Source organism: Nerophis ophidion, linkage group LG04 (assembly GCF_033978795.1).
Source record: "Nerophis ophidion isolate RoL-2023_Sa linkage group LG04, RoL_Noph_v1.0, whole genome shotgun sequence".
In the NCBI taxonomy this organism is placed as follows: domain Eukaryota; kingdom Metazoa; phylum Chordata; class Actinopteri; order Syngnathiformes; family Syngnathidae; genus Nerophis; species Nerophis ophidion.
The window spans coordinates 26,053,034-26,080,377 of record NC_084614.1 but is presented as its reverse complement, the minus strand read 5'-3'; the positions used below and the strand labels follow the sequence as shown (position 1 = coordinate 26,080,377).

The window sequence follows — 27,344 nt, the reverse complement described above, 5'->3', positions numbered from 1 at the left end:
TCAATACAAATGTTGATCATAACCAGATTGTCTTGCAGGCAATTACAGTGCATCCGGAAAGTATTTCAGGCACTTCACTTTTTCCAATTTAATTTTTTTATATTACAGCGTTATTTCAAAATGGAATAAAGTCATTTTTGTCCTTAAAATTTTACAAAGTTAAAAAAAAACAACAGATTGTCATTATGGGTATTGTCTGTAGAATTTTGAGGACAAAATACATTCATTCCATTCTGGAATAAGGCTTTAACATCACAAAATGCAGAAAAAATTAAGTCTGTGAATATTTTCTGGATGCACTGTATATTCTTGTTGTTTACAACCATGCCATTAGTCCACTGTGGACTAATTCAGTAGTTTAGGTCTCATAAGAATATATTGTTGGTAAAACAAAAAACTATATAGTTAGGTCAGTTTGTAAGCCTCACAAAGTTGTGTGCATTCATAATCAAATTATCAATGGGAAATTATTGTTTAAAGGAAGACAAGGCTGTCAGTCAAAAGTGAAAAAAACAGCCACCATTGCTCAATTTGTCAGATCTTGCTCACTTGTATTTATTGTTTTGGGAGCCTGTGCCAGCAATGATTCCTCGATTTCAGAGAGACGGCATCAAACGCACAACAATGGCACGTTTCCATGGTAGCGGATGAGAGCAGAAAACAGATGTGGGTTGAGAGTATAAAGAGTGCGTGGACTCCATCAGCATAGTGTGGAGTACGAGTACTCTGTTTTGACAGGGGAATTGATTTCCTAATTAAGTGCGTTTGAGAGCGGTGTAGATGGAAAAAGACGTGAATGTGAAGGATGGAGGTGACTCTCGGGTACTCCTTTTAGCGCTAGAAAGCCCTCCAGGCAGAGATGTCGTTTAAAGAACAGAAATCAACGTAATGTAGAGTAAATTCATGTTTTCTATGCTTCTTTCACGCCTTGATTTGTTTTCTTTCTGCTTAAACCACAGCTCCTCTCAAAACGACCCCTCGGCGACGGTCGGCAAAGTCCGAGACTTGGCCTCGTTCCGTCGCCACTTCAGAATGGGCTTCATGACCATGCCGGCCTCCCAGGACCTTTCCCCTCACTCGTGTGCCTCAGCCATGGCGCCGCGGTCGCAGTCCTGCCATGCGGTCGGTGCCGGAGACGCAAGTCTTGAGAACGTAGATTACTCTGACAGCCAATCTCAACATGGTGGCCGATGCCCGCCGGCCAAACCCAAGCGTCACCCCAGCACTCGCCTCAGCTCCTCATCTGTTGACAGCCGAGGACCTCCCGAGACGCCGCCGCCTCCCCCACCCTCCCACTCACAGTCCAAGCACTCGGAGAAGAAAAATGGTTAGAAATGTGTTCCCATATACTCACAAAATGATCCCTTGTCGTAACACTTTTTCTCTACTCCCACAGCCATGAAGAAGTCTGACTCTGGAGATATTGGCTCAAAAAAGGTACCTCCTTTAAAGCCTAAGAGAAGTCCCAGCACCCAACTCACCTTTGACACTCTTCCTTCACGCGTGCCTCCTTCTGCCGCGTCCCTCCCGTTTCAGGGAGCCGACTCTCAGATCCAAATGGGGGACGGGGAAGAAGAGCCCGTCTACATCGAGATGGTGGGTCAAGTGTTTACCAGAGAGAGCCAGACAGCCACACCCCACCCTGTCACCCCCGTAGCCACTACGCCCGATTCAGACTCGGACCAAAGTGAGGCCATCTATGAGGAGATGAAATACCCAATGCAAGAGAACCGAGAGTCACATAGACACCTGCCTAGCAAACATGAAAAAATGAAAAGTTCGAAACATTACCACGTTGCCCCCTCGCCCTCGAGTAGCTCTTCCTCACTGCCAAGACCCTCCTCTTCCTCTCCGTCCTATTCCAAACCCAAAGCTACTGTCTCCATTTCGCATTCGTCCCCCTTGCCTTCCTCGGCTTCCTCTACCCCTGTTCCACAGACCATGTCCACCAGTCCCCACACCCCACGAGCTCCTACACCCTACCTGCTGCAAGGAAGCAAATGCGATTCAGAGTCCAATACAAAGATCCCAGCCCCTTTTCCAAATCTTCTCCAACATCGGCCCCCGCTGCTGGCTTTCCCTCAACCAGCTGCAGCGTCCAGTGGCGTTAGCGTGCAGAACAAGGGTTCTGGATCCTCTAAAATGGGAACTCAAACGTCCAGCGTGACCACTCAAGCCGGCTCCTCATCTTCAACCTCCTCCAATGTTCCAGCATCAGGCTCCAAAGAGCCATCGGGAGGAAGTGTTACACCCCAGGAAAAACACAGTAGAGATTCCCAGCTGGGACCCGCTCCCGGACTCAGAGCAAGAAGTCACTCAACGCCCCTGCCTCCTTCTTCCAAGTCGACGTCACCTTTCTCACATCACCACCACCACCCTCATCATCGGCCGTCACACTACCATCACTATCGCAAGCCAGAGCGGGGAGATTCTCCCGCCCCAACCAAAAGCGGCTGTCAGACTTCCTCGCAGGCCACCGTGCAGACCCAAACTTCAAGTACGTGCAAGGAAGGGAAGTCTGTCAGCTTTCTCCTCAAGATGGACAAAGGAGAGAAGGACAAGGACAGAGACAAGGATAGGGATCGGGGTAGAGACAAGGACAGGGAGAGAGATAAGGACAGGGACCGGGACGGAGGTCCGCATTCTTTGCAGCTGGATCTGTCCTCAAGTAGTCAAACCTCTCAAGGCAGCACCAGCTCGACCCCAACGCCCCTGTCCTCATCCCAGCGTCCTCCATCCCGTCCTCATCTGCGCTCTCACACACCTCACAGCCTTCCAGCTTACAAGCCGCCATCCTCCGACAGCCCCCTGCTGTGGACTTACCCCTCCGGAGGCTTTCGGAGACCGCCGGCTTACGAGAGCTTGAGAGGAAGCTCCCACACGCCGTCTCTGCAGCAGCCCTCCAGTCTCACCGGAGCTGGCGAGGGGCTATCCAAGGGTAACGAGTCCAAATCTGGCTTCATGCCATGGGACAGCAGTGCTAGCTTAGCTGCTGATGAAGGCGCTTACTGGCCCATGCAGAGGAAATTATCCTTCAGCCATGGAAGCAGAGAAAGTGAAAGTAAGTCAGAGGTCATTTTCTTTTGATTCAGTATCCGTAAAAGATTCTTTCCGTGCTCACCCTTGTCCTCTCTATGCCAGAAGAAGAAGCACGGACTTGGAATGGCAGCGCTGATGCCTTATTGAGGATGGATAAGGAAGAGTTTGCAGTGGTGCTGCGTAGGGGGCCTTCAAGCATCCCAGTGCACTTCAGCAGCGCCACCAGCAGGACTCTTGGTCACAGTGAGTTATTGGCGGGCGCAGACAGCAGCTCTGGATTTAGAGCCCTGCACAGAGCTGGGAAGCCTCTTCCCTGCCAGACGTTTCCTGCCTGTCGCAATGGAGGTGAGTCGTGTTCCTAGTCATTAAATCCCCAACAACTCAAATCAGCGTTTACTTACGCTCTTTTATACGCAGTTTTTTTGGTCTGCTTTTATTTGAGATCATATGAAACTCAACTTGATTTAAAGGAGCATTTAACAAGCAGCAAGTCTTTCTTCCGTCATAAAAGTCGAACAACTCTAAATCCTCAGAGTCTCTTTATCATTCTGCACATCTTTCTATATCCCCATCATATCGACACGCTACTTACTGTACCTTGACAATGAGAGCAATCCTTTTCTTCACGCAGAGCCAAGAAAGGACACATTTCTGAGTCCGCAAAAAAACGAAGTGAAAATGGGCCGATGGGCCATGGGACAAACACAATGATTTGAAGCGCACAGCAACACCATGTGTGAGAGCTTTAGCCTCATACTGTAAATTAGTAGGGATTGTGAAATTAGATTAGGGCTGTTAAACTCATTTCCATTGAAGGTCACGACGCAATCATGGCTGCCCTTAGAGGGCCACTAGTAACAGTGAAGTAAATGTACATGAATTTATTACACAAATAATAGCTTCATTATCAGAGTTGTCGAAGTGGGGCCCCAAGTAAAAAGTTTGAAGATGTATTTTCTGCCATTTAAATATGTAAGTTATAAATTATTTAAAAACAAAAACAAAAGACGTCATAACTGTTGATATAGAAGAAATATAAAAGTTTGATGATAAGTTCATCGAAATTAAGAATGTTTAAGTCTACCTACACCATTTCACCCCCAATAAAAAATACGAAATTATTTGGTCCACCTGGATAGCAGCAACCCTAATTTTGAACACGTCACTCAACACAGACGTCACGGCGTCATCAAAGATCACCCTTTAAACATTCCAACAAAGCTCCAGAATTTTGGAACAATGATGAGGTGATCAAAGAAACTTAACTTAACTTTAAAGGTAAACATACAATACATCTATTTGTGGCAGTGTAGCAGAAAGTTATGTTGAAGTTTCACTTTTGCATCTCATTGCCCATAACTGTGGTGCATTCAAAGACCCTTGATAAAAGTTAAAAACAGAGTCGTCACTATTTTTTAATGAAAGTGGCAGATAATTTTTCTGAAGTAACGAAAAACTTGACAGATGTACTGTATAATCATATTTAAGTTAATAATGACAGTTTAAATGATTATTCCAATTCACATTCTGGTCATTTTAAATAGAATTTTTGCATTTTTTGTACAAACAACCTTTTTTTATAAAACAAATCCAAATAATTTCGAAGGTACTGTATATCAAGATATGTTCTAGACATGTTAATCCCATCTTTAGACGGTTTAAAACTACATTATTACAAAATCCACGCAATAATTATTTTTTTTAATGCATGTAAACATATCAGGTATATACAGTATGTATGGGGCAGCAATGTTTTGATTAGGGTGGGATAAGGGGTCCTTTAGGAGTCTTGTGTATTGGCACCCAGAACTTAGTGCTACGCCCCTGCACATTATACACAACTGCTTATGGATTTGATTCTTATATTTTTTACTACCATATTTTTGCTTGCTTTGAAATCTAAGTTAAGAAGATAAGCAGATATCAAGTATTTTTGATAAGCACTCAAAATACATTCTTCTTATCAAAATTGAAAGACAAAATACATTTAGCCAGAAAGAGTAAGCGCTTTATTGACACATTATTTTCAGGCTTTTAGGGGGTCACATAACGTGATTTTCAAATGTTATTAAATACATTTGGACCAGTTAGTCTTGCAGACATGCTGTCAATTGTGTGAGTTTGAAATAGGTCAGAACATTTGGCAGGCCAAACCAAACGACTCGGCAGGTCTCACTTTGGGTACCCCTATAATAATCTGGCTAAAACTGATCATCAAAGCCTTTATAAACTGTGCGGGTGATTTTAAGCAGAATGAAAGTGTAAAAATAAATTAACTGGTGTTAATAGTAAAACAAAAAAAAATACTGTAAATGACAATGGTGTAATGGAATTTTTGTTCCAGAAGAACATCATGCAGTTAATTTTTGAAACATTCTTACTAGCCATAAAAGTGTAAAAAAAAGTAAACCTCTGTAAAAAGTAAAACATTGTGTACTGCTTTGAATGAAGTCTGCCAACATCTTGTGTATTGACAGACAATAGAAAACGGACGTCAAGCGACTATTTTTGTTTACACCGCCATGTTGGCAGGAGAAGCTGCAGCTAAATCAGATACCAGTGTCTACTTCAAGCCTTCTGAGTTCACTATGCATTTTAATAATACCAATATTAAACAATACAACACAAAACTAGATGTTTGAAATGTGTCCAACTTTTATTATTCTGTGTATGCAGCATGCTTTTTACGTCTTTTATGCCGGCCAGAACTACAGTATCTACAGTATAGTATTCAGACATATACAACTACCTTATTACTTAACGTGGTCCTACAGTGTTTAGTAGATCCAATAGTGCCCCCTTTCTCCCTGTAAATACAGTAACTGGCAGAATTTTAGCATCCATCCATCCATCCATTTCCTACCGCTTATTCCCTTTTTTTTGGGGTCGCGGGGGGCGCTGGCGCCTATCACAGCTACAATCGGGCGGAAGGCGGGGTACACCCTGGACAAGTCGCCACCTCATCGCAGGGCCAACACAGATAGACAGACAACATTCACACTCACATTCACACACTAGGGCCAATTTAGTGTTGCCAATCAACCTATCCCCAGGTGCATGTCTTTGGAAGTGGGAGGAAGCCGGAGTACCCGGAGGGAACCCACGCATTCACGGGGAGAACATGCAAACTCCACACAGAAAGATCCCGAGCCTGGATTTGAACCCAGGACTGCAGGAACTTTGTATTGTGAGGCAGACGCACTAACCCCTCTGCCACCGTGAAGCCGAATTTTAGCATTAGAGCAACAATTTAATTTCACATTTGTTTTCTGATATAAATTACTAATCGCTGAGTATTAAGCTTCAATTTTTAGTTGCTGCAGAGTCACAACACATTGGTCCACCTCACCTTCATTAAACAAAAATAAGAAACCATAATAACAGATAATGAGATACACAATAGAGAGTGTATTGTATTCTATACTTGATATTAACTACACAGACGGAATCTGTTGTTCCAGGGCTTTTTTGGGAGGCTTTTTTTGCTCGCTAGCATGTATTAAAGGGAAACTGCACTTATTTTTGTAATTTTGTTTATAGAATAGAATAGAAAAGAATAGAAAGAACTTTATTGATCCCTGGGGGTCATTCACAATCACTATGTGTGACAAAAACACACATCTTTTCCTTTTTTTTTTTAATGCATCCTATTTTGCAATGTACAGCAAGTGCGAGGTAGCTACCAATGTAGCTAATGGAAGAGGGGGTCCGGTCCGATCCGGTGGCCATGTACTGCTTGCTTGTGTATCGGCTGGGGACATCTCTGCGCTGCTGATCCGCCTCCGCTTGGGATGGTTTCCTGGTGGCTCCGCTGTGAACGGGACTCTCGCTGCTGAGTTGGACCCGCTTTGGACTGGACTCTTGCGACTGTGTTGGATCCATTGTGGATTGAACTTTCACAGTATCATGTTAGACCCGCTCGACATCCATTGCTTTCCTCCTCTCTAAGGTTCTCATGGTCATTATTGTCACAGACATCCCACTGGATCATTATTGTCACCGATGTCCCACTGGGTGTGAGTTTTCCTTGCCCTTATGTGGGCCTACCGAGGATGTCGTGGTGGTTTGTGCAGCCCTTTGAGACACTAGTGATTTAGGGCTATATAAGTAAACATTGATTGATTGATTGAGATCTATTGCACCCGTTAAACCCTCAAAAAAAACCTTCCAAAAATACTCCATTAACATGTCGTGATCTGACTATCAACTAAAATACTTAATATGTAAATATATATCTTAATATATTAAGTATTAGCAATATTGTTATCACAAGCGCAAACACTGGGGAACTACTTTTAGCAGCGCCACGATCATAGAGAACTTATGCAGCTATTAATATGCTGAGCTGCTGCATCGCTTCTGAGTTAGTAAAAGTTGTCAAACACTTGTTTGGCTCACCTTTTTTAAACCTCTGTTGGGATGATGATTAATTCTTCATCTAAAGAGGAAGTTATAAACATCCCATAAGACTACATCCGAGTGAGAGCAGACATTGTACAGTAAAAGAAAGATTTTATTATGTTTGTAGTTTGTATTTCTAGTTTATCACTTAGCAATAGTGCTACTTGCTGGATCTGTTTGTCACTTAGCTTCTAAAACTTGTAGCTTATCCTCCTTATATTTACGCTTAAAAATATAACGTTCTGGAACATAATTTCTACCAAATTAGTCTTTTTTGGCTCCTTGTCTGCCTGACGTAGTTTGAACAACTCCAAAAGATGTGGAAAAAACGTACTTACTCACATTTTTTCCTGCCATAATGGTGTTTGTTGGCTTTCTTCTTCTGTTTTGACTTGTTTCCTATCTTACCACCCATTTTTTTCCCATTGGAATATATTAGAAGTGTCCCGATCAGATATTGATATCGGTTTGATACCAGTAAAACAAAAAAACAGAAACAAATATCATATGATATCAGCTTGCATCCACAATCTTTGATACAAGCTTTGATACATGCAGTCCTGCAGTGTTTACTTGTGCAAAGCTGGATAGCCAATTAACATCTAAATGTCCTCCTACAAGCACACATGGCGGGTCTTTTGTTGTATTTTAGTGAAGTCATTTAAAAAAGGTAAACATGGTAGGCTACCACGAGCTAGCAGCTACACACCAGCTAAGCACACACTAGCACACAAGCTCAATGTACATAATAAGCGTCCTTAATTAAACAATATTGCAGTCTAAAACACCACATTTGTCATCATAAACAAGTTTCAAATAATTATCGTTGCATATTATTTACACATACAAAGCATATCAAAAAGTATCCAGTAACAAACCTGACTGCATCATTCAACTTACTGCGTCACACTTTTAATTTAATTAATTGTTGTGACCAAAACAAACAATTTGCGCCACAAACTAATTATACATCACACACACACACACACACACACACACACACACACACACACACACACACACACACACACACACACACAAAGAATCAATATGTCATTAGGTTAGTGTATTTATACCTACTATTGTTCTTTAAATATTGTCCAATACTCAAGAGTCCAATGTGAGTTTTTTATCGAAGTGAAAAACTTGTATCAGGTCACCCCCAAACTATATGTAATAAAATGCCAAAAAGAGATAAATAAAAATGTGAAACCCCTCCGATTTTTAACTATGGAAAGTCCAACTCTTATGGTTTGGTTTGCTAAAAAGAGCTCTTTCTAAATTTGTGTCATACTTTTTCATATTAGACCAGTTGGGCTAATTGTTTGAACTAATTTACTACAAAAATAAACTGTGTGTAAAATGAGTTACTAATCAATCATCAATCAAAGTTTATTCATATAGCCCTTAATCACAAGTGTGTCAAAGGGCTGCACAAGCCACAACGACACCCCCAGATTCCAAAATTTGCATTTTATCAAATGATTTTTATGTATCCCAGGCATGAGTCTCACTTCGAAGGTGACTGCAAATATTCCTGAGGTCTACTGAGGGGTCGCATTTTGTCCGAAATTGTACTTAACTTTAGGTGCATTTAGCCTTTCATTTCCACTGGAACTATTGTACATGAAAGGCTAACTAGAGGAAAGTTGATACCAATTCGCCCTCCAATTTTTCATATGTGTGAACAAACGCCAAAACTCATTGAGCATTCAGTGGCGCACATGTATGCGACGGCAGACGTGCACACTGTTATGCGCTTATTTTTTTATTCCATTTTGTGCGCAGCCTAGAATTGCCGTGCGCAGAGGACGCGTGAGCAGTGTGCAATTGCACAGGCGCGTACCTTAGAGGGAACGTTGGTTGAAACTACATTGTCATACAATCAAATTGCAATGACAATGTACACATTGTGCAAATGTATTATGGTGTAATATAACATCTATATGGGTGTATAGCCAAACAATCACACTATCATGTGTTAAAGAGAATAATAATATTCCAGTGTTTTCATTAGCAGGGACGCAGTGTAACATGGTTGTCTGTTACAGAAGTGGGGCGGCTGGGCCGTTCCTCCTCTGCTGCTGGAATGAGACAGGTAGGCGGAGGAGACGTTCAGAGGCAGAGCAGTCTACCAGCACGAGAAGCCTTGAACCAGGTGAATATATGAGCGCCGGCCTTATAAGTCCAGACTCTATTAAGTTTATTCCGAGTGAACATTAATATTGTCCTCATTATTGCCTCCCCTCCTTTTGGAGACAGTGCTCCTGCAGGTCTATTTATAGCTGCTAGATATGCCCACTGAGCAGAATAATGTTCTAGCCTGGTTGCAAGAGAATAAAAGCAGGTGTATGACGCAGGCTGCTGCGTGAGCGCTCAAATGTGTGAGAATAGTGGTGGCGAGAACACGCTGTTTCAGTGTGGTGGGCTGCACTTGTCTTGCAGCATATATCGATGGATTCTGGCGGCGTGGCAATTGCTGCCGCACGTTGATGTGCTGCAGAGACGTCTGCATGCGTCTGCTTGGCTCTGCTTCCTTGTGGATCAGATGAAGTAGTGCTACATCCTGGTGGATGGAAGCAGGAATTGCAGTTGTGGTCAATAAGGTTTCACAGTGGGTTGTCCTTTTCAAAGCTGGCAATATGGCCGAGAGCAGTGGTCCCCAACCTTTTTGTATCCACGGACCGGTCAACGCGTAATAATTTGTCCCGCGGCCCGGGGGGGATCCTTTTTTTTTTTTTTTTTCTTTGTCATGAAAAAGGGAGTTTTTTGTGGTTGGTGCACTAATTGTAAGTGTATATTGTGTTTTTTATGTTGATTTAATAAAAAAAAAAAAAAAGAAATACATTTTTTTTTTTTTTAAATAAAAAGGGATAAAAAATTCTCCTGCGGCCCGGGGGTTGGGGACCACTGGCCTAGAGCAGTGGTTCTCAAGCTTTTTTCAGTGATGTCCCCCCTGTGAACATTTTTTAAATTCAAGTACCCCCTAATCAGAGCAAAGCATTTTTGGTTAAAAAAAAGAGATAAAGAAGTAAAATACAGCACTATGTCATCAGTTTCTGATTTATTAAATTGTATAACAGTGCAAAATATTGCTCATTTGTAGTGGTCTTTCTTGAACTGTTTGGAAAAAAATGTATAAAAATAACTAAAAACTTGTTGAAAAATAAACAAGTGATTCAATTATAAATAAAGATTTCTACACATAGAAGTAATCATCAACTTAAAGTGCCCTCTTTGGGGATTGTAATAGAGATTCATCTGGATTCATGAACTTAATTCTAAACATTTCTTCACAAAAAAGAAATCTTTAACATCAATATTTATGGAACATGTCCACAAAAATCTAGCTGTCAACACTTAGTATTGCAACGTTGCATTTCTTTTCACAGTTTATGAACTTAAATTCACATTTTGTTGAAGTATTATTCAATAAATATATTTATAAAGGATTTTTTCATTGTTGCTATGTTTAGAAATAAAATAAAAAATCTCACATACCCCTTGGCATACCTTCAAGTACCCCCAGGGGTACGCGTACCCCCATTTGAGAACCACTGGCCTAGAGAATACCATAGGGATGTAATGTTAAACGCTAACATGATAAACCACGATTAAACTCCCCACAGTTAGTATTACCGTTTTAAATTAAAATGATCTTAAAACCATGATTTTTAACACTTTGATACTGTAAACTCACGGACCAGTGACAATGTTTATTTATTAGAGAAGCAATAAATGTTAAATGCTAACACGAGTACAAGAGACATTAACCTCTTCCCCCATTAAAAATTACATAGCCAAATCTAAACATGTGTAAACACATTGCTGTCTGAGCAACCAAGAACTTCCACTGTGCACGTTAAACCTACATGTGCTCTCTTGGTCAGCTAGACGGATCCATACCCGAAGGAATGTGAAAGACGAATGTGAATTTTCATGAAGTCATATAAATAATTGTGTAAAAAGATAGTATGGCCAGCTTGGTTTCAGACCCCTTCCTAAATAATTGGTCAAAAGGCACTCACGTGACTCCAGGGCGTCATGTTTGCTTCCAACTTTGAGCTGGCCACAGCTGGAGCTATGCGTACACTGCACTTCTTTATTGGAAATCTTTTTTAATTGAAGAGTCTTTTGCCATGTAAACATTCATGTCTGTACACTGCTGATATACTTTTTGGCTGTTGTTTTTGTATCGATGTGTTTTGTGAATTTTATTAATTACAAACATAAAAGCAAATCAACAGTCATTTAATTATAGATTATATGTGGCACAAATCAATTACAAAATATATCTAAATAAAAAATATATATAGTGTACAGTATGTACTGTGGATACCACCCATCCATCCATTTTCTACCGCTTATTCCCTTTGGGGCGGCGGGGGGCGCTGGAGCCTATCAGCTAGGCGGTGTACACCCTGGACAAGTCGCCACCTCATCACAGGGCCAACACAGATAGACAGACAACATTCACACTCACATTCACACACTAGGGCCAATTTAGTGTTGCCAATCAACCTATCCCAAGGATAGGTTTGGAGGTGGGAGGAAGCCGGAGTACCCGAAGGGACCCCACACATTCACAGGTAGAACATGCAAACTCCACACAGAAAGATCCCGAGCCCAAGATCGAACCCAGAGGCACATGCACTAACCCCTGTGCACAATGGCACAGGGGTTAGTGCGGTAGTGCTTGTGCCACAATATCTAAATTTTAAATATATTATATATAGTGTATATACTGTGTAGTCCAGGGACTAGGGTGTACCCCGCCTTCCGCCCAGATGCAGCTGAGATAGGCTCCAGCGACCCCGAACGGGACAAGCGGTAGAAATGGATGGATGGATGGATATACAGTATATACTGTGTATATATTAGACTTAGACTTCCTTTTTATCGTCATTCAAATTTGAACTTTACAAAACAGATAATAACAACATGTTGTTGCATTAGCTCATGGTAGTGCAGGATAAAAAAAGCAATAAGGTGCAGATACAAATAAATAGATTACTGTACAGATAAATGTATTGCACTTTTGCATATGCATGCACGTTTATGGATGTATGTTATATATATATATATATATATATATATATATATATATATATATATATATATACAGTTGTGATCAAAATTATTCAACCCCCACACAATTTTGGTGTTGGACATTTATTCCGTATTTAGTTTATAGTCATATCAAATTAAGATGTGCCAAATAGACAAATGCAACTTAAATTGTAACACTGTATTTTACAAAATACCAAAAAAGGAAATTTTTCTTAATATCTCATTGACAAAATTATTCAACCCCTTAGTTACATGCATCTTTAGTACTTAGTAGAACACCCTTTGGCAGTAATTACATCCTTCGAACGTGATACATAACTGGACACAAGCTTCTTGCAACCATCTACAGGTATTTTAGCCCATTCCTCTTGGGCAAAGGCCTCCAGTTCATTCATATTCTTGGGCTTGCGTGCTGCAACTGCCTTCTTCAAGTCCCACCACAGGTTTTCTATAGGATTTAGGTCTGGCGACAGTGAAGGCCACTCCAGAGTCTTCCAGCCCTTCTTCTGCAACCACTCCGATGTTGATTTGGAGGTATGCTTGGGATCGCTGTCCTGTTGGAAGGTCCAACATCTCCCAAGCCTCAGCTTCGTCACTGACTTCATGACATTTGCAGCTAATATATCCTGGCAGGAAATAGAATTCATAATCCCTTGAACGCGCTGGAGATTCCCGGTACCTGAGGCAGAGAAACAGCCCCAGAGCATGATTGACCCCCCCACCATGCTTAACAGTAGGAAAGGTGTTCTTCTCTTTGTAAGCTTCATTTTTTCTCCTCCAGACATAACGTTGATTCATAGGCCCAAAGAGTTCCAGTTTTGTCTCATCACTCCATAGAACCGTTTCCCAAAACCTTTGGGGTTTGTACAGATGATTTTTGGCATACTGGAGTCTATTTTACTTGTGCCTGGTAGTCAGAAGATTGTTGCGCCTGGGAGTTCTGGCATGGAGGCCTTCCCCCCTCTGCAATGTCCTGTTGGGGGTTTTTCACCACTGTACGCTTCAAATACCGGACAGCAGTTGCACACAGCATCCTCTTTGTACCACGCCCAGGTAGTGTTTCCACTGTGCCTTTAGCTTTAAACTTACAAATTATGCTCCCAACTGTGTCTCTTGGAATGTGTAATGTATTTGCTATTTTCTTATATCCATATCCTTTTTTATGAAGAGAAATTATCTCCTCTCTCGACTTCTTTGACCACTCCCTGGACTTCACCATGTTGCAAATACACCATTGACCATCTACAAGAAGCTGAGCGTCACAGTCATTTTCAATCAGTTTAATTGTTGCTCGTTATGGTTCTAATCACATCTACAGGGTTTTAACACCTGATTGAAAAGACCTTATTCAAATTCTGTTCTTAAGAGTTATGATCTTCAAAGGGCTGAATAATTTTGTCGATGAGATATTAAGAGAAATGACACTGGTATGTTACAAAATATAATGTTGTAATTCAAGTTGCATTTGTCTATTTAATGCATCTTTATTTGATATGACTATAAACAAAATACGGAATAAATTTCCTACTTGCTAAAACACCAAAATGATGTGGGGGTTGAATAATTTTTATCACAACTTTATATATATATATATATATATATATATATATATATATATATATATATATATATATATATATATATATATATATACTTTATTGTAAGTTTATGAGCTGGAGTATGTTTAAAACTATATTTTAACATATTATTATAGTTTATCTTGTCAGGAAAACTAACGACAGAACGACCACAATGCATCCTTCTGGGCACAGCTGCACACATTCTTGGTGGCAAAAATGGCCCCTCTTGTTCAGTTGGTCATACTCTCTTTATACTCTACTCTGAAATTGAAGAAACGCACCCAACTGTGTTTTTTTTCTTCATCATAAAAAAAACACAATCTTTACAAATTAAAACAGAAAAACATATTTATACACTCCAATAGAAAATAAGATGGCTCTTAAGTAGCCAGAACAATAGTATTATATGACATATATTTTGTCTGCCAAGAAATAATATTGTGTGCCATTTATTTTTTTATTTCGATAAAACATGGTTGTAAGTGTGTATGATTACTTTTTGAGCACATTCAACAATACTGTGATAATAATGATAACCGTGTTCATTTTGGTGACAATAACCTTGATATGAAATGTTCTTATAGTTAGAGCCCTAGTATAAAACTACAGGATTAAAATAGAAAATAATATGAAACGTCGCTATTGTTGGAGTTGATCATACTAACTGTTAGAATGTTAGCATTTTAGAATTTTTTTTTTTGACATAGAATTAAAAGTCATGGATATTGCTACTTGGTGTGCTATCTTGCATGCTAGCATTTGAGCCCATCTGTAAGTATAAAAGTAAATGTCGTGGGTATTGTTACTTTCAAATTATGGAAAATGGTCAAAAAGAATAATTCAAATTCGAGAGAATTTGTGTTTCATTTTACTGTGTATCAAGTATTTTTTGTGAAACATGAAAGCCAAGCAACAGTCATGTTGCTTGGCTCTAAGGAACATATGGTGCATTCCATTAACCTCGGAAGTTGGGAAAGACGTCACAGTCGAGTTACGAGGTCATTACAGTTACATCCACGAAAGCTATTTTTGTGCTTGCCTTATCTGAATACAAACAACTTATGGAAAAATATGCACTACTTCTGCAACCATCAAACATGGTGGATGGTGATGAAACACAGAGGCTATTGCTAGCAATCTAGAATGTATAAAACACTTTAATAAAAAATTATCGACACCCCAATGACATCACCATGTATAAAAATCCAACATATGTATATGGCTGATTTAGTGCGACAATAAATAGTCAGAAGTGCTAATAATGGGTATTACAGAAGCTTCTATTATTGTTCACACTCAGAGCCGCCAACTTTCAAGCCAACTCAGGGATGGGGAAACTCTACGACTTTCTGTGTAGGAAATCCGATCTCGGGGGTGTTGTACTTGAAATTTATGACTTGGAACTGGACAATTTGGACTTGCCAGTACAAATGGAACATACCAACAGACACACAGATTGGCAGGATCATGCGTCAAGCTGCCGGCCATCTTGCGGCAGTCATCTGCCAATACTTGCTATTATCAGCAATACCGTATCGGTCTACCGTATCATATTTTTTTAAATTATCTGCATACTTTAATGTAACTGCTCCTGTGTAACCATTTATTAGAAATATGTTTTCTCTTCTCTCTTAATGATTGCTACTATGAGTGTGCTACGCTATAAATACTACGATTCTTGAAAGGTATACCTAAATAAAACAACCGCTGTCACTCTGACTTGTGCTAGTTGACTGGGCCAGTGCGACTGTTGCAAGATGTCGGCCGCCTTGACGTAGCCGAGCAGTGGCCAACACAGGCGGCAAGTTCTATGGTGTCTACGATAAGGAATTTCTCTGAATTGCAACAAATTGAATTCCACTTGCTGTAATTCCAATTCAACATGCTGTGGAGTGGAGCCAATACACAACATACTCATCTAACCATGGCTTTGTGGACCCCTTCAAGTGTTAAAAAGGCAGACCCTTTTAAAGGCATGCTGGAACAGAAAAGCCCTTCCCAAAGAGAAAGAATTAGGATTGAAGTAAGAAGTCCTATGTAGTCATGTTGATGAAGAGGTACAGTACTAAACACAAGTCTAATCCTGTGCCTGATTTAATAGTTTTAATGACTTTTTGTTGTCGTTTAACAACTTTTTTTTTTTTTTTACTCAACCTTCCCCAGCATTTACCTTTTTTCTATCTTTTATGGGGCGCCTTGTGGCGACCCATCAGCGTTTCTGTTCTGTAACCCTGTACACTGTTTGTCTTATCTTGAACGAGTTTGTGCTGAAAACAAAGTTTTGTTGTACTTGTGCAATGACACTAAAGACCTATCCTATCCTTCTTCTAACAGTACAGTAAGTAAAAGACTAGGGACAATTAGCAGGATTACAATGGAAACGCAAAACACATTTCCACCAAATCTTGTAGATGGTTGACACATGATCCATGCAAAAATATATATATTTTTTTCATTTTGTGAACAGTTCTGACAAGCGTTAGGGGTCGGGAACCTTTTTGGCTAAGAGGGACATGAAAGCCAAATATTTTAAAATGTATTTCCGTGAGAGCCATTTAATATTTTTTTAACACTGAATACAACTAAATGCTTGCATTTTCAAGTAAGACCAACATTTTTAGAATACAATACGTCTCTTATTCTTTTTCATAACATTGTTATTCTAAAGCTAACCAATAATAGATAAAATACCTCTTACTATTATTGTGACTTCTTAAACAGGTGCGGTAGAAAACGGATGGATGGATTAAATTGCGTGACAATGTTTTATATTTTGAACGTTATTTTTAACACTGTGACTTCAAGCGGAATTATTCATTACTTATCGTCTTAAACAATGTCAGCTAAGATTTATCTGAGAGCCAGATTCAGTCATCAAAAGAGCCACATCTGGCTCCAGAGCCATAGGTTCCCTACCCCTGGTATACAGTAGGTGGTCCTCAGGTTCCACATCCACAACACAATAAAATACAAGTCGGAATCCATACCTAAATTACCACCTAAGTCTCTCACTCTGAATGTGCTTCACACAAAGCACATAAAAGACAGTGAGAAAAACTCCGCCACTTACTGGCCATAAACTCATCACTTTTTAATCATTCATGACACAGCTATCAGAAAAGTCTGTCTTACTCTTAGGAGACACAATAAAGAAAAAAAACTTAAGGAATAAGCAAAGTGGTTCTTCCAAATGCAAAGAACACACTGCACACACACATTCTACTGGTTCTTCTGCCACACCTGCTGTAACTACTTCTCCAGCGATGTACGGGTTGACCTAACCATAACATTCATGGAAGCCCTCGTTCGTAACCATGAAACAAGTACCACCTCTAAGTCACAATGACCAATTAACAGTTCGGAGTAAGGCTCGATGATTATGGCAAAAATAATAATTATATATTTTTTGATTGATATTGGAATCACGATTAACAACAACATTCGCAACATTCATTCAATTGAAAACATAAATATTTATTGCACTGCAAAAATGCAACTTTAAATATAATTTAAAAGAACAACGGATATAAATTACTAACAAATAAACAACAAGTAAAATAATATTAGTAACAGTAATAAATTAAAAAGACGATGTAATATAAAAAACATTTTTTTTCATTTTATTTATTCTTTTATTCCGTTTATACCTTTCACATGTACTTTACCACCATAAAGTGTGCACTTTTTATGTCAAATACAACTTTATAAAATGTTTCCTAATGCAAAAAGAAAAAAACTAAACAAATGCAAAAATCCTCACATTTATTGGTGCAATGCATCTTTGGAAACCTTTGACCAATATTTTAAGTCAAAGCATAACCATTTGATAAATGCTATAATATGTGGTTTAAGCACTATACATTATACTTGTGTAAGGTACTTTTTTTTTTGGAAACCTTTATTTTATTGTGCAGTGGGGAAGTGGGTTGTTGTTGGAGACTATGTGAGGCTGATAAAAAAAAGAGACAAAACCTGGTGTCCTGTATATACAAAGATCTTAGATAAGGGGTCTCAAACTTGCGGCCCGTGGGCCAATTGTGTCCCCTGAGACAATATTGTGTGCCCCCCACCTCATTATGAAAATGTAATGTTAGTAGGAGTTGCAAGTTTTATATGAATGGCATTTTACACGGTTGTGTGCTGAGTTGCACGAACCGATGGGGCATATGGCTCTCCGGGCGGATATTGACCAGACTCGATGCAAGCAGTGAAACATTTGTCATTGAGTAAAAGTTACAGCAGCATTGCCATGGAGAGGTTTTTTTCCGTGCCCAGCTGACTGCTTCGTTGGGAAATGGGAGCGCGCTGTGTTAACAACACTTGAAAAAAAAATGTTTGAAGTTCCTGGCCGAGGGGGACTTTATACATGTACATTTCTCTGTCCGACAAAAAAGTAAGGAACTCAATGTAGTCTGCAGTCACAAAGCGACACCTGTCCGTCGGCAATAACAGTCCCCGATAACTTGGACCAATTATAGGGTCACACCATTATTTGTGGGTCAATGTTTGCATTATTTTGCATTGTCTTGCGTGATGAACACGACATATATTTCTATTTGATGTCATTAGTTTTTATTTTCTGTTTCTATGACTACATTTAGAACAGCACAGTGTCATTTCCGCTTCATTTCACACGGCAGATAACACTGGAGCAGTGGCCTTTTTGCACTCACTATCCCGGTACTTTTTAGCATCTACAGATGCCACGCTGTTCATGAAAGACATGAACATCGAGCAAAAAACAAAGAAGACTGCTGCCGGGCTATTATCTGCCGACCGCCCGTGCTACTGTTACAGAAAAAAGAAGCGGAAATGGCGTTCTCCTTGCCTCGGCTAAACACTGCGGTGACACCAAGTGAATCTAAAATACAGTGGGGCAAAAAAGTATTTAGTCAGCCACCGACTGTGCAAGTTCTCCCACTTAAAATGATGACTATGGTCTGTAATTTTCATCATAGGTACACTTCAACTGTGAGAGACAGAATGTGAAAAAAAATCCAGGAATTCACATTGTAGGAATTTTAAAGAATTTATTTGTAAATTATGGTGGAAAATAAGTATTTGGTCAACCATTCAAAGCTCTCACTGATGGAAGGAGGTTTTGGCTCAAAATCTCACGATACATGGCCCTATTCATTCTTTCCTTAACACGTATCAATCGTCCTGTCCCCTTAGCAGAAAAACAGCCCCAAAGCATGATGTGTCCACCCCCATGCTTCACAGTAGGTGTGGTGTTCTTGGGATGCAAGTCAGTATTATTTTTCTTCCAAACACGACGAGGTGAGTTTATACCAAAATGGATACATGGATGATACACACATTTCATCATAGGTACACTTCAACTGTGAGAGACAGAATGTGAAAAAAAATCCAGGAATTCACATTGTAGGAATTTTAAAGAATTTATTTGTAAATTATGGTGGAAAATAAGTATTTGGTCAACCATTCAAAGCTCTCACTGATGGAAGGAGGTTTTGGCTCAAAATCTCACGATACATGGCCCTATTCATTCTTTCCTTAACACGTATGAATCGTCCTGTCCCCTTAGCAGAAAAACAGCCCCAAAGCATGATGTGTCCACCCCCATGCTTCACAGTAGGTGTGGTGTTCTTGGGATGCAAGTCAGTATTATTTTTCTTCCAAACACGACGAGGTGAGTTTATACCAAAATGGATACATGGATGATACAGCAGAGGATTGGGAGAATGTCATGTGGTCAGATGAAACCAAAATAGAACTTTTTGGTATAAACTCAACTCGTCGTGTTTGGAGGAAGAAGAATACTAAAAATAAATATATAATAAATTAATATATAATAAATAAATAATAAATTCTGTAAAATTCCTACAATGTGAATTCCTGGATTTTTTTCCCCACATTCTGTCTCTCACAGTTGAAGTGTACCTGTAATGAAAATTACAGACCTCTGTCATCATTTTAAGTGGGAGAACTTGCACAATCGGTGGCTGACTAAATACTAAATTGCCCCACTGTATATTCCACACCCCAAAAACTATTAGAGTAGTAAAGCATTTACTTATTTTCTTATTAATTTTATCTTACTTTGTGTTTAAAAAAAATATATATATACATTTAAGAAAAAGCTTTTCTTGTGGATAATCTGATGCGGCCCATCCTCACAGACTCTGCCTCCAGCGACCCCCAAGTAAATGGGAGTTTGAGAACGCTGTCTTACATCGATGATGTCGTTCACAACAACATAGGCAGATGAGATGTGTTGTGGGTTTATGGATTGTTTTTGTTAGCTTTAGCTTGGTCGTTTCAAGTGGTCATCTCCACTTTGTTTAGCTCAAGAGAGGGCGGTTGAATGTTTTGGGATAAATGAGCGATACCGGGCACAATATTTACCCAAATAAATGTTTCTTGTTCAGACAATTATAACATTTCACTCAAATTTATGTAAATTCCTTTGATATTCAGCGTTTAACAGCAAATTTTGGTTTGCTGTACGACAGTGTCCGTGGTTATGTTAACACAGAAATCATATGACCTTACTTTTTTTGTTGAGTTTAGTGACTATTAATTAGGCATACTAGTGCTGTGTCAAAAAAGAGTAGCAACCATGGTGAGATCCCAGACTGAGTGGTCTATTTTTGGTCTAATTCATTTCACTGTCACAAGCGCAGGTTTTTGCGTGCAACTTTTTTTGCATTATAATATTTTTATGACTGTGAGAAGCCATGTCGAAATCAAAAGTTCATCAATTGTCCAGCCCTGGTTCAGAGTATGTCATCTGGGCCTTGATCCAGAGCACATTCCGTCCATTGAAGACCTCCCCTGTAGACCAGTGTTAACTGAGCCAAGGCAAATATCTAAGGATAATCTCAAAGCACTTCTTCTGTTGAATGATAACAGACATCAGGTTAATTATGTACCTTCTGCCATCTAGTGGGAGGGCATTTCATTGCTCTGCCTACTAATAAAGGGAAATGGGATAATTGCAGAGGCAGTGCCAAGTGGCTGGGAATCAATGCTGTAGACTGTGTTCACTGATGAAACCCCTTTCATTGTGTCATCAGCTGCACGGTCTGGCGCAGTTTCAAGCATCCTGCAAGTCCAGCAGCCCCAGCATGTCCCGCCAGCAGCAGCAGCTTCAGCTCCACCAGCAGCAGTTGCAGTTAAAGCAGCAGCTCCAGCAGCTCCAGCAACAGCACCACCTGCAGCTGCAGTTCCAACAGCTGGCCCAGCTGGCCCAGGGTCAGCCCGCCTCGGCCGGCGTCGGCTCCACCCCGTCCGCCATGCAGACCCAGAGAGATGGAAAGCTCCTGGAAGTCATCGAGCGCAAGCGCTGCCTCTGCAAGGAGATCAAGGCCCACCGGCGCCCTGACAAAAGCCTGTGCAAGCAGGACAGCATGCCTATCCTCCCTAGCTGGAGACGGACACCCGAGCCGCGCAAGACAGGCACGCCACCTTGCCAGAGGCCGCAGGCCGTCGTTTGGGACACCGCTATCTGATGCAGACCAGCTGAATGTGCTTGTGCTGTTAGACAAGATGGTGGCTGCCTGCATCACTTCCACAAGTTGTGGAGCCAGTCGGACAATTTCAATGTTAACTTGCTATAAAGTCCCTTTCCGTGGGTTCTGATTGCCAATATTGTTACCACTATTAGTACTGAGTGAGGTGAGAATTGCCAAATGTCCTCCTGACTACTTGACACATAGAGTTCTTATTTTTGTCTCTCCAACTCACAGAAAGGAACCAGGCAGAGAAAGAGCTGCTCTGTGGGCGAGTACAGGTTTGGACTCATCGTGAAAGTGTTTTTCCCAGATGTCTCGGTGTCAATAGATTGTCGTCGTGGATGCAAATAATCATTGCCGAGGTGTAAAAGCTACCTACTGTATGTTCGCATAATCTTTGTAAAATCATACTTTTTTTTTTTTTTCAATTTTATAGCAATATGCTCCCAGCGCCGGGGGGGCGACATAACTCCTAGCCTATAAACGTACATATCTTAAGACTTGAATGAGTCATATTTACTACGTCATTTTCTGCATGTCACAATAGACATACAGTGCTGTACAAATGTCGCTGTGCGTGTATAAAGATGTTGTGACACATTTTAGGTACAAAAGGGTAGATAAAGGTCCTCACTGAAGGTACGACTTAAAAGGACCGTGAGTGTTGATCACCTCAAACAGAATGCTGGAACAATCTGCACAACACTTGGGAGAAATCAAACCCTAACGTCCTGTAAATAGTTATGTACAGCTGAATTGAAAATGTAGCAATTATTTCCATTTTCATACTTGTACTCGATACATATGATGTAGCATAATACTGTACAAAATTGTTTGTTTTTTCTAGGAGTATTTTATCTTCTGCTGCAGCCAGTGCCCGCGTTACTTAGAGTTCCGAAAAACCGTAAACTTCCTCGAAAGGAAAGGTACAGTCCAAACGTTTATTTATGCAAGATTCCCTTTAAGATCAGTTGTTTTTTTTCACAATACTGTTTATTTGTGGACAGATTTGAACAGCTTGTCGTCTCGTTGCTGCTATCTTGAACTACTGATGGTGTTCATTCAACTGTACATGTAGGTAACAAGGTTAATATTCTAGTGCTAATTGTCACTTTTTTTCTTTTAACCTCTGAAAGCCACATGCACTGGAGTTTGTACTTTTGAAGAGTAAGACCTACTATAAAAAACAAAGGAAAAAAAAACAAAACACAAGTATTAAGGCGCTTGAATGTCTCTTGGTCGTTGTTGTTCTATGATAGATAGCACCAAAATGTACACACAGTGAGAAAAAGACCTACCTGAGTGTTGGAGAGTCACTGCTCGGCCTTTTTTGTTGGCGTTTCACCTGCGCATGTTTTCTTGTTATTTGACTAATGGGCGGCCATCTTTAAACAAACACAAGCCAGGTTGAAGGAAATGGGCAAGTGCAATGCATGCAGAGACTCTTTACACTCAAAAAAATATCCTCAATATTGTGCCCCGTTTTATTTCAAACACCAATGAATCACCTTACTATGGCTCCTTTTCCAGCGACTGATAACAAACCCTATAGGGATCGGTTCCAAAAATAGTTTACAGAAGCTGTGGGTTTTGTGTGTCTACTAAAAACAGTGGCCGTTATATGAGTGCCATAATGTATTGATATGGTAAGATACGGTGTACCTTGGAAATCACTGTAGTGCTCTATTTGCATTGATATTGTCATTCAAATAAATTTTATATATGAACTTTACAAAACAAACAGGATTTTTTTTAACATATTTTGCAGTGTGTGTGTGCGTGCATGTGTGTGTGTGTGTGTGTGTGTGTGTGTGTGTGTGTGTGTGTGGGGCGCCGCTAGGGATTTTGGGCCCCATGAAAAGAATCTTTACAGCGCCCCCAACACATAATTTCATCATCATTAGGGGCATCTCTGGGCCCCCTTCCATCATGGGCCCCAGAATCCGTCTCCATTACCCCCCCCTTTTCGGCGCCCCTGTGTGTGTGTGTGTGCGTGCGTGCGCAGTGGACATGATGTTCCCCTGCAATGCTGCAGCACATGTTGCAACACTCAAAGCGTCCAAATGAGGGCACACTGTTCACTCTACATGCAGCACTCCATCAATTGAACACTTCCTCCAACAATATAATAGTTTCTTTCATCATTATTTCCTGATAAATAATCCAAAAAAAAAGCACAATGGCTGCCTTTTTCCCCACTAGTAGCCCAATTATAAATGCCAACAAATCACTGCAGTTACACATTTAGGCTTCTATTGAGCTCTCTCCTCCCCCTTCTTCCAGCCTTGAATAATCAAGTCATTATCTGAGGATGAACACTAGAAATATGCTTTTGACAGTTAAATCTCCTATTTCAAGTGAAACTCAAAAAAGGGATCATTTACACGGTGATAATTGATTATTCAGTGTGTTCTGCAGGAAAACTACACTTTTCTCTCTTCCCATCTCATTATTATACAATTTCTAAACTGAATTCATTTTCAATCAGGATTTTTACCTTTTTTTTTTACTTACAAGATAATTTGTTGCCATAGGCAGACTTTACAGGGCTCATTCAAGACTATCAGTTAGCCCAATTATACCCGTATATAGACATCAACCACCAAACCGATAAGCTGTTTTAATGGGGGCGGTTTACTCTGTATTAAATAGAAATCCCACCATCGGGAACAAAATGCTGAATGCGGTGGCGTACTCTCACTGAGTGATGAGTCAAACAAAACTGAAGCATCGACGCCTCATGAAACTAAAGGAGTGATACTGTGTCCCTTGGTGTGTGTATCACTTTAAGAAAAAAACACGTGAATGATACAGTTGCTGCTCATTTAAACATGAAGGCCAAACTGTTTATCAGGAAGCGCTTCTTTTGGCTCACAAGTTACAGCTCGTACTGATAGAAGTCAGAAGAGGGGCTTTATCCATCTAAATGGAACTAAGAAAAATAAAAAAAATCCTACATATGGGATCATTTTTATCTTACAGCGCCAAATAAGGTAACAAGCTACATGTTTCTTATTTCTATCTGTGCAACTATTTGTTGAAAAAATGGAACTAAAAAAATCATCTGCAGGGGAAAGATATAGTATTAGTGTAGTGTAAATACAGGTAGGGAGTGTGCCATACACTCACTAAGGGATCATTTACCCATCACTACTGTCAACACTGGCAAAAATGACCACTAGGGCATTACCAAAATGTAATTTGGTAATGAATGCTTTCCTCAGTATTTGATATAAATGGCATATTAAAACATTTATATCAGCGGTGACTGCTGACTATGGTGGGCCATTTTTATACATGCCTCTAATACAGTTATTAGTTCTCGATGACCTTAAATATATGAGAAGTTTGTAAACATTAGTTTGGAAATCTTCAATAATTGCAGCTGAAATTAAAAAAATATTGTGCAACGGTTTGTTTATTCCAGCAATTAGATTTACAGGGTGAAACTAATATGACATATTTTCTTCACACGCAACTCAATACATTTCCAGCTTTCATTTGATATACATTACACTCGGACCTTGCGGAGAGAATGAGCACGTTCAGTGGAAGGCTCAGACTCCGTAAATGCAACACGGTTCATACCGACAGCCATCAGACTGTATAATGTATATGTTCCTTGACTGCACTTAAATGTGGAATATATGTAGAATATATTTATACTTTTCATATATTATATATAATATATGTAGCTGAGATAGGCGCCAGCGCCCCCCGCGACCCCAAAAGGGAATAAGCGGTAGAAAATGGATGGATGGATGTTATATATTATTTATTATTATTATTGTCTATTGTGAGCGAACTGTGGTGACAGGGATCAATAAAGTACTTTCTGTTCTATTCTATATAATTTTAATGATTGGATGGTTTCTTTTATGAAAACCTCAAATATTTGAGGTTTTCAATAACTGGTCTAAGCCATGATCATCAAAATTATAACAAATGAAGGCGTGACATATTTCACTTTACATGTTTGCATGAGTTTATATTACATACTAGTTTCACATTTGAAGATGAATTGCTGACATGAATTAACTTTTGCATAATATTCACATTTTTTGAGTTTCCCCTGTATAAAATACATGTCGGGAAACTGTTAGGGCTCGGGGTTACTGTCACAATTAGCAAAAAACCATCACAAGGCAAGTTTATATACTAAACTCAGTTTGAAAAAGGTATGCTTTGTTCTGTAATATGTAGTCATCAGTAAACATTAGTTTGAAAATATTCACTCTATTAAATAAAAATTCCATGAATGCTGCGTGTGGTGGGGGCAGTGTCATAAGAAAGTTTATATATTGCAGTTAGTATTGAAATGGTATGCTTTGCTCGGTATTAAAATTAAATTACACATTGAAAAAAGGAAACTAAAGCTGCACTGCTAAACTGGGGCAAAAAAGTATTTAGTCAGCCACCGATTGTGCAAGTTCTCCCACTTAAAATAATAACAGAGGTGTGTAATTTTCAACATATGTACACTTCAACTGTGAGAGACAGAATGTGAAAACAAATCCAGGAATTCACATTGTAGGGATTTTTAAGAATTTATTTGTAAATTATGGTGGAAAATAAGTATTTGGTCAACCATTCAAAGCTCTCACTGACGGAAGGAGGTTTTGGCTCAAAATCTCCCAATACATGGCCCCATTCATTCTTTCCTTAACACGGATCAATCGTCCTGTCCCCTTAGCAGAAAAACAGCCCCAAAGCATAATGTTTCCACCCCCATGCTTCACAGTAGGTCTGGTGTTCTTGGGATGCAACTAAGTATTCTTCTTCCTCCAAACACGACGAGTTGAGTTTATACCAAAAAGTTCTATTTTGGTTTCATCTGACCACATGACATTCTCCCAATCCTCTGCTGTATCATCCATGTATCCATTTTGGTATATTCTGCTATATCGGTCATCAATGACCCCCAAAAATATGAGAAAGGTAAGTATAGTTTTAGTCTCTATTAAATATAAATCAAACGATGCAAAAAGTATAATTGATGGAATATACTGTCACCACTGGCAAAAATGAAAGAGTGGCTACTCTTGAATATGGTGGGGCAGCGCTATACTTGCCCCATATACAGTCATCAGTGAGCTTAAGAAACATGAAAAACAATAGTTTGGAAATTATCTTGTCATTTGTATTTGTATTAAATATAAATGACATGTCTCAAAATATAATATGAAACCAAATTTAGCGATTTATTTAGAAATATTTACTCTGTGTTAAATACAAAATACAATCACCGTTTCAATATGAGTTGGGAAATTGTGTTGGATGTAAATATAAACGGAATACAATGATTTGCAGATCCTTTTCTACCCATATTCAGTTGAATGCACTACAAAGACAAGATATTTGATGTTCAAACTCATAAACTTTATTTTTTTTGCAAATAATAATTAACTTAGAAAATCATGGCTGCAAAACGTGCCAAAGTAGTTGAGAAAGGGCATGTTCACCACTGTGTTAAATCACCCTTTCTTTTAACAACACTCAATAAACGTTTGGGAACTGAAGAAACTAATTGTTGAAGCTTTGGAAGTGGAATTCTTTCCCATTCTTGTTTTATGTAGAGCTTCAATCGTTCAACAGTCCGGGGTCTCCGCTGTCGTAATTAACGCTTCATAATGCGCCACACATTTTCCATGGGGGACAGGTCTGGACTGCAGGCGGGCCAGGAAAGTACCCGCACTCTTTTTTTACGAAGCCACGCAGTTTTAACACGTGCTTAATGTGGCTTGGCATTGTCTTGCTGAAATAAGCAGGGGCGTCC

The 27,344-nt window shown here is 39.7% G+C and overlaps 1 protein-coding gene across 8 annotated transcripts in view; it reads left to right on the top strand.

Moving 5' to 3' along the window:
* The window catches only part of LOC133551202 (neuronal tyrosine-phosphorylated phosphoinositide-3-kinase adapter 1), a 109,791-nt gene that overhangs the window by 78,330 nt on the left and 4,117 nt on the right, over window positions 1–27,344 (top strand). For 2 of the 8 annotated variants that reach the window (XR_009806449.1, XR_009806448.1), the window contains exons 3-8: window positions 960–1,327; window positions 1,397–3,061; window positions 3,142–3,384; window positions 9,492–9,598; window positions 21,131–22,494; window positions 22,576–22,642. Coding sequence is in view for 2 of the 8 variants with exons in the window: in XM_061897670.1 (XP_061753654.1) it covers window positions 960–1,327; window positions 1,397–3,061; window positions 3,142–3,384; window positions 9,492–9,598; window positions 21,131–21,565 (2,818 nt within the window). In the remaining 6 variants the exon portion in view is untranslated. Of the gene's footprint in view, window positions 1–959; window positions 1,328–1,396; window positions 3,062–3,141; window positions 3,385–9,491; window positions 9,599–21,130; window positions 23,391–27,344 lie in introns of those variants that run through there. The other 6 variants (XR_009806447.1, XR_009806445.1, XR_009806450.1 and 3 more) reach the window with 5 other exon arrangements.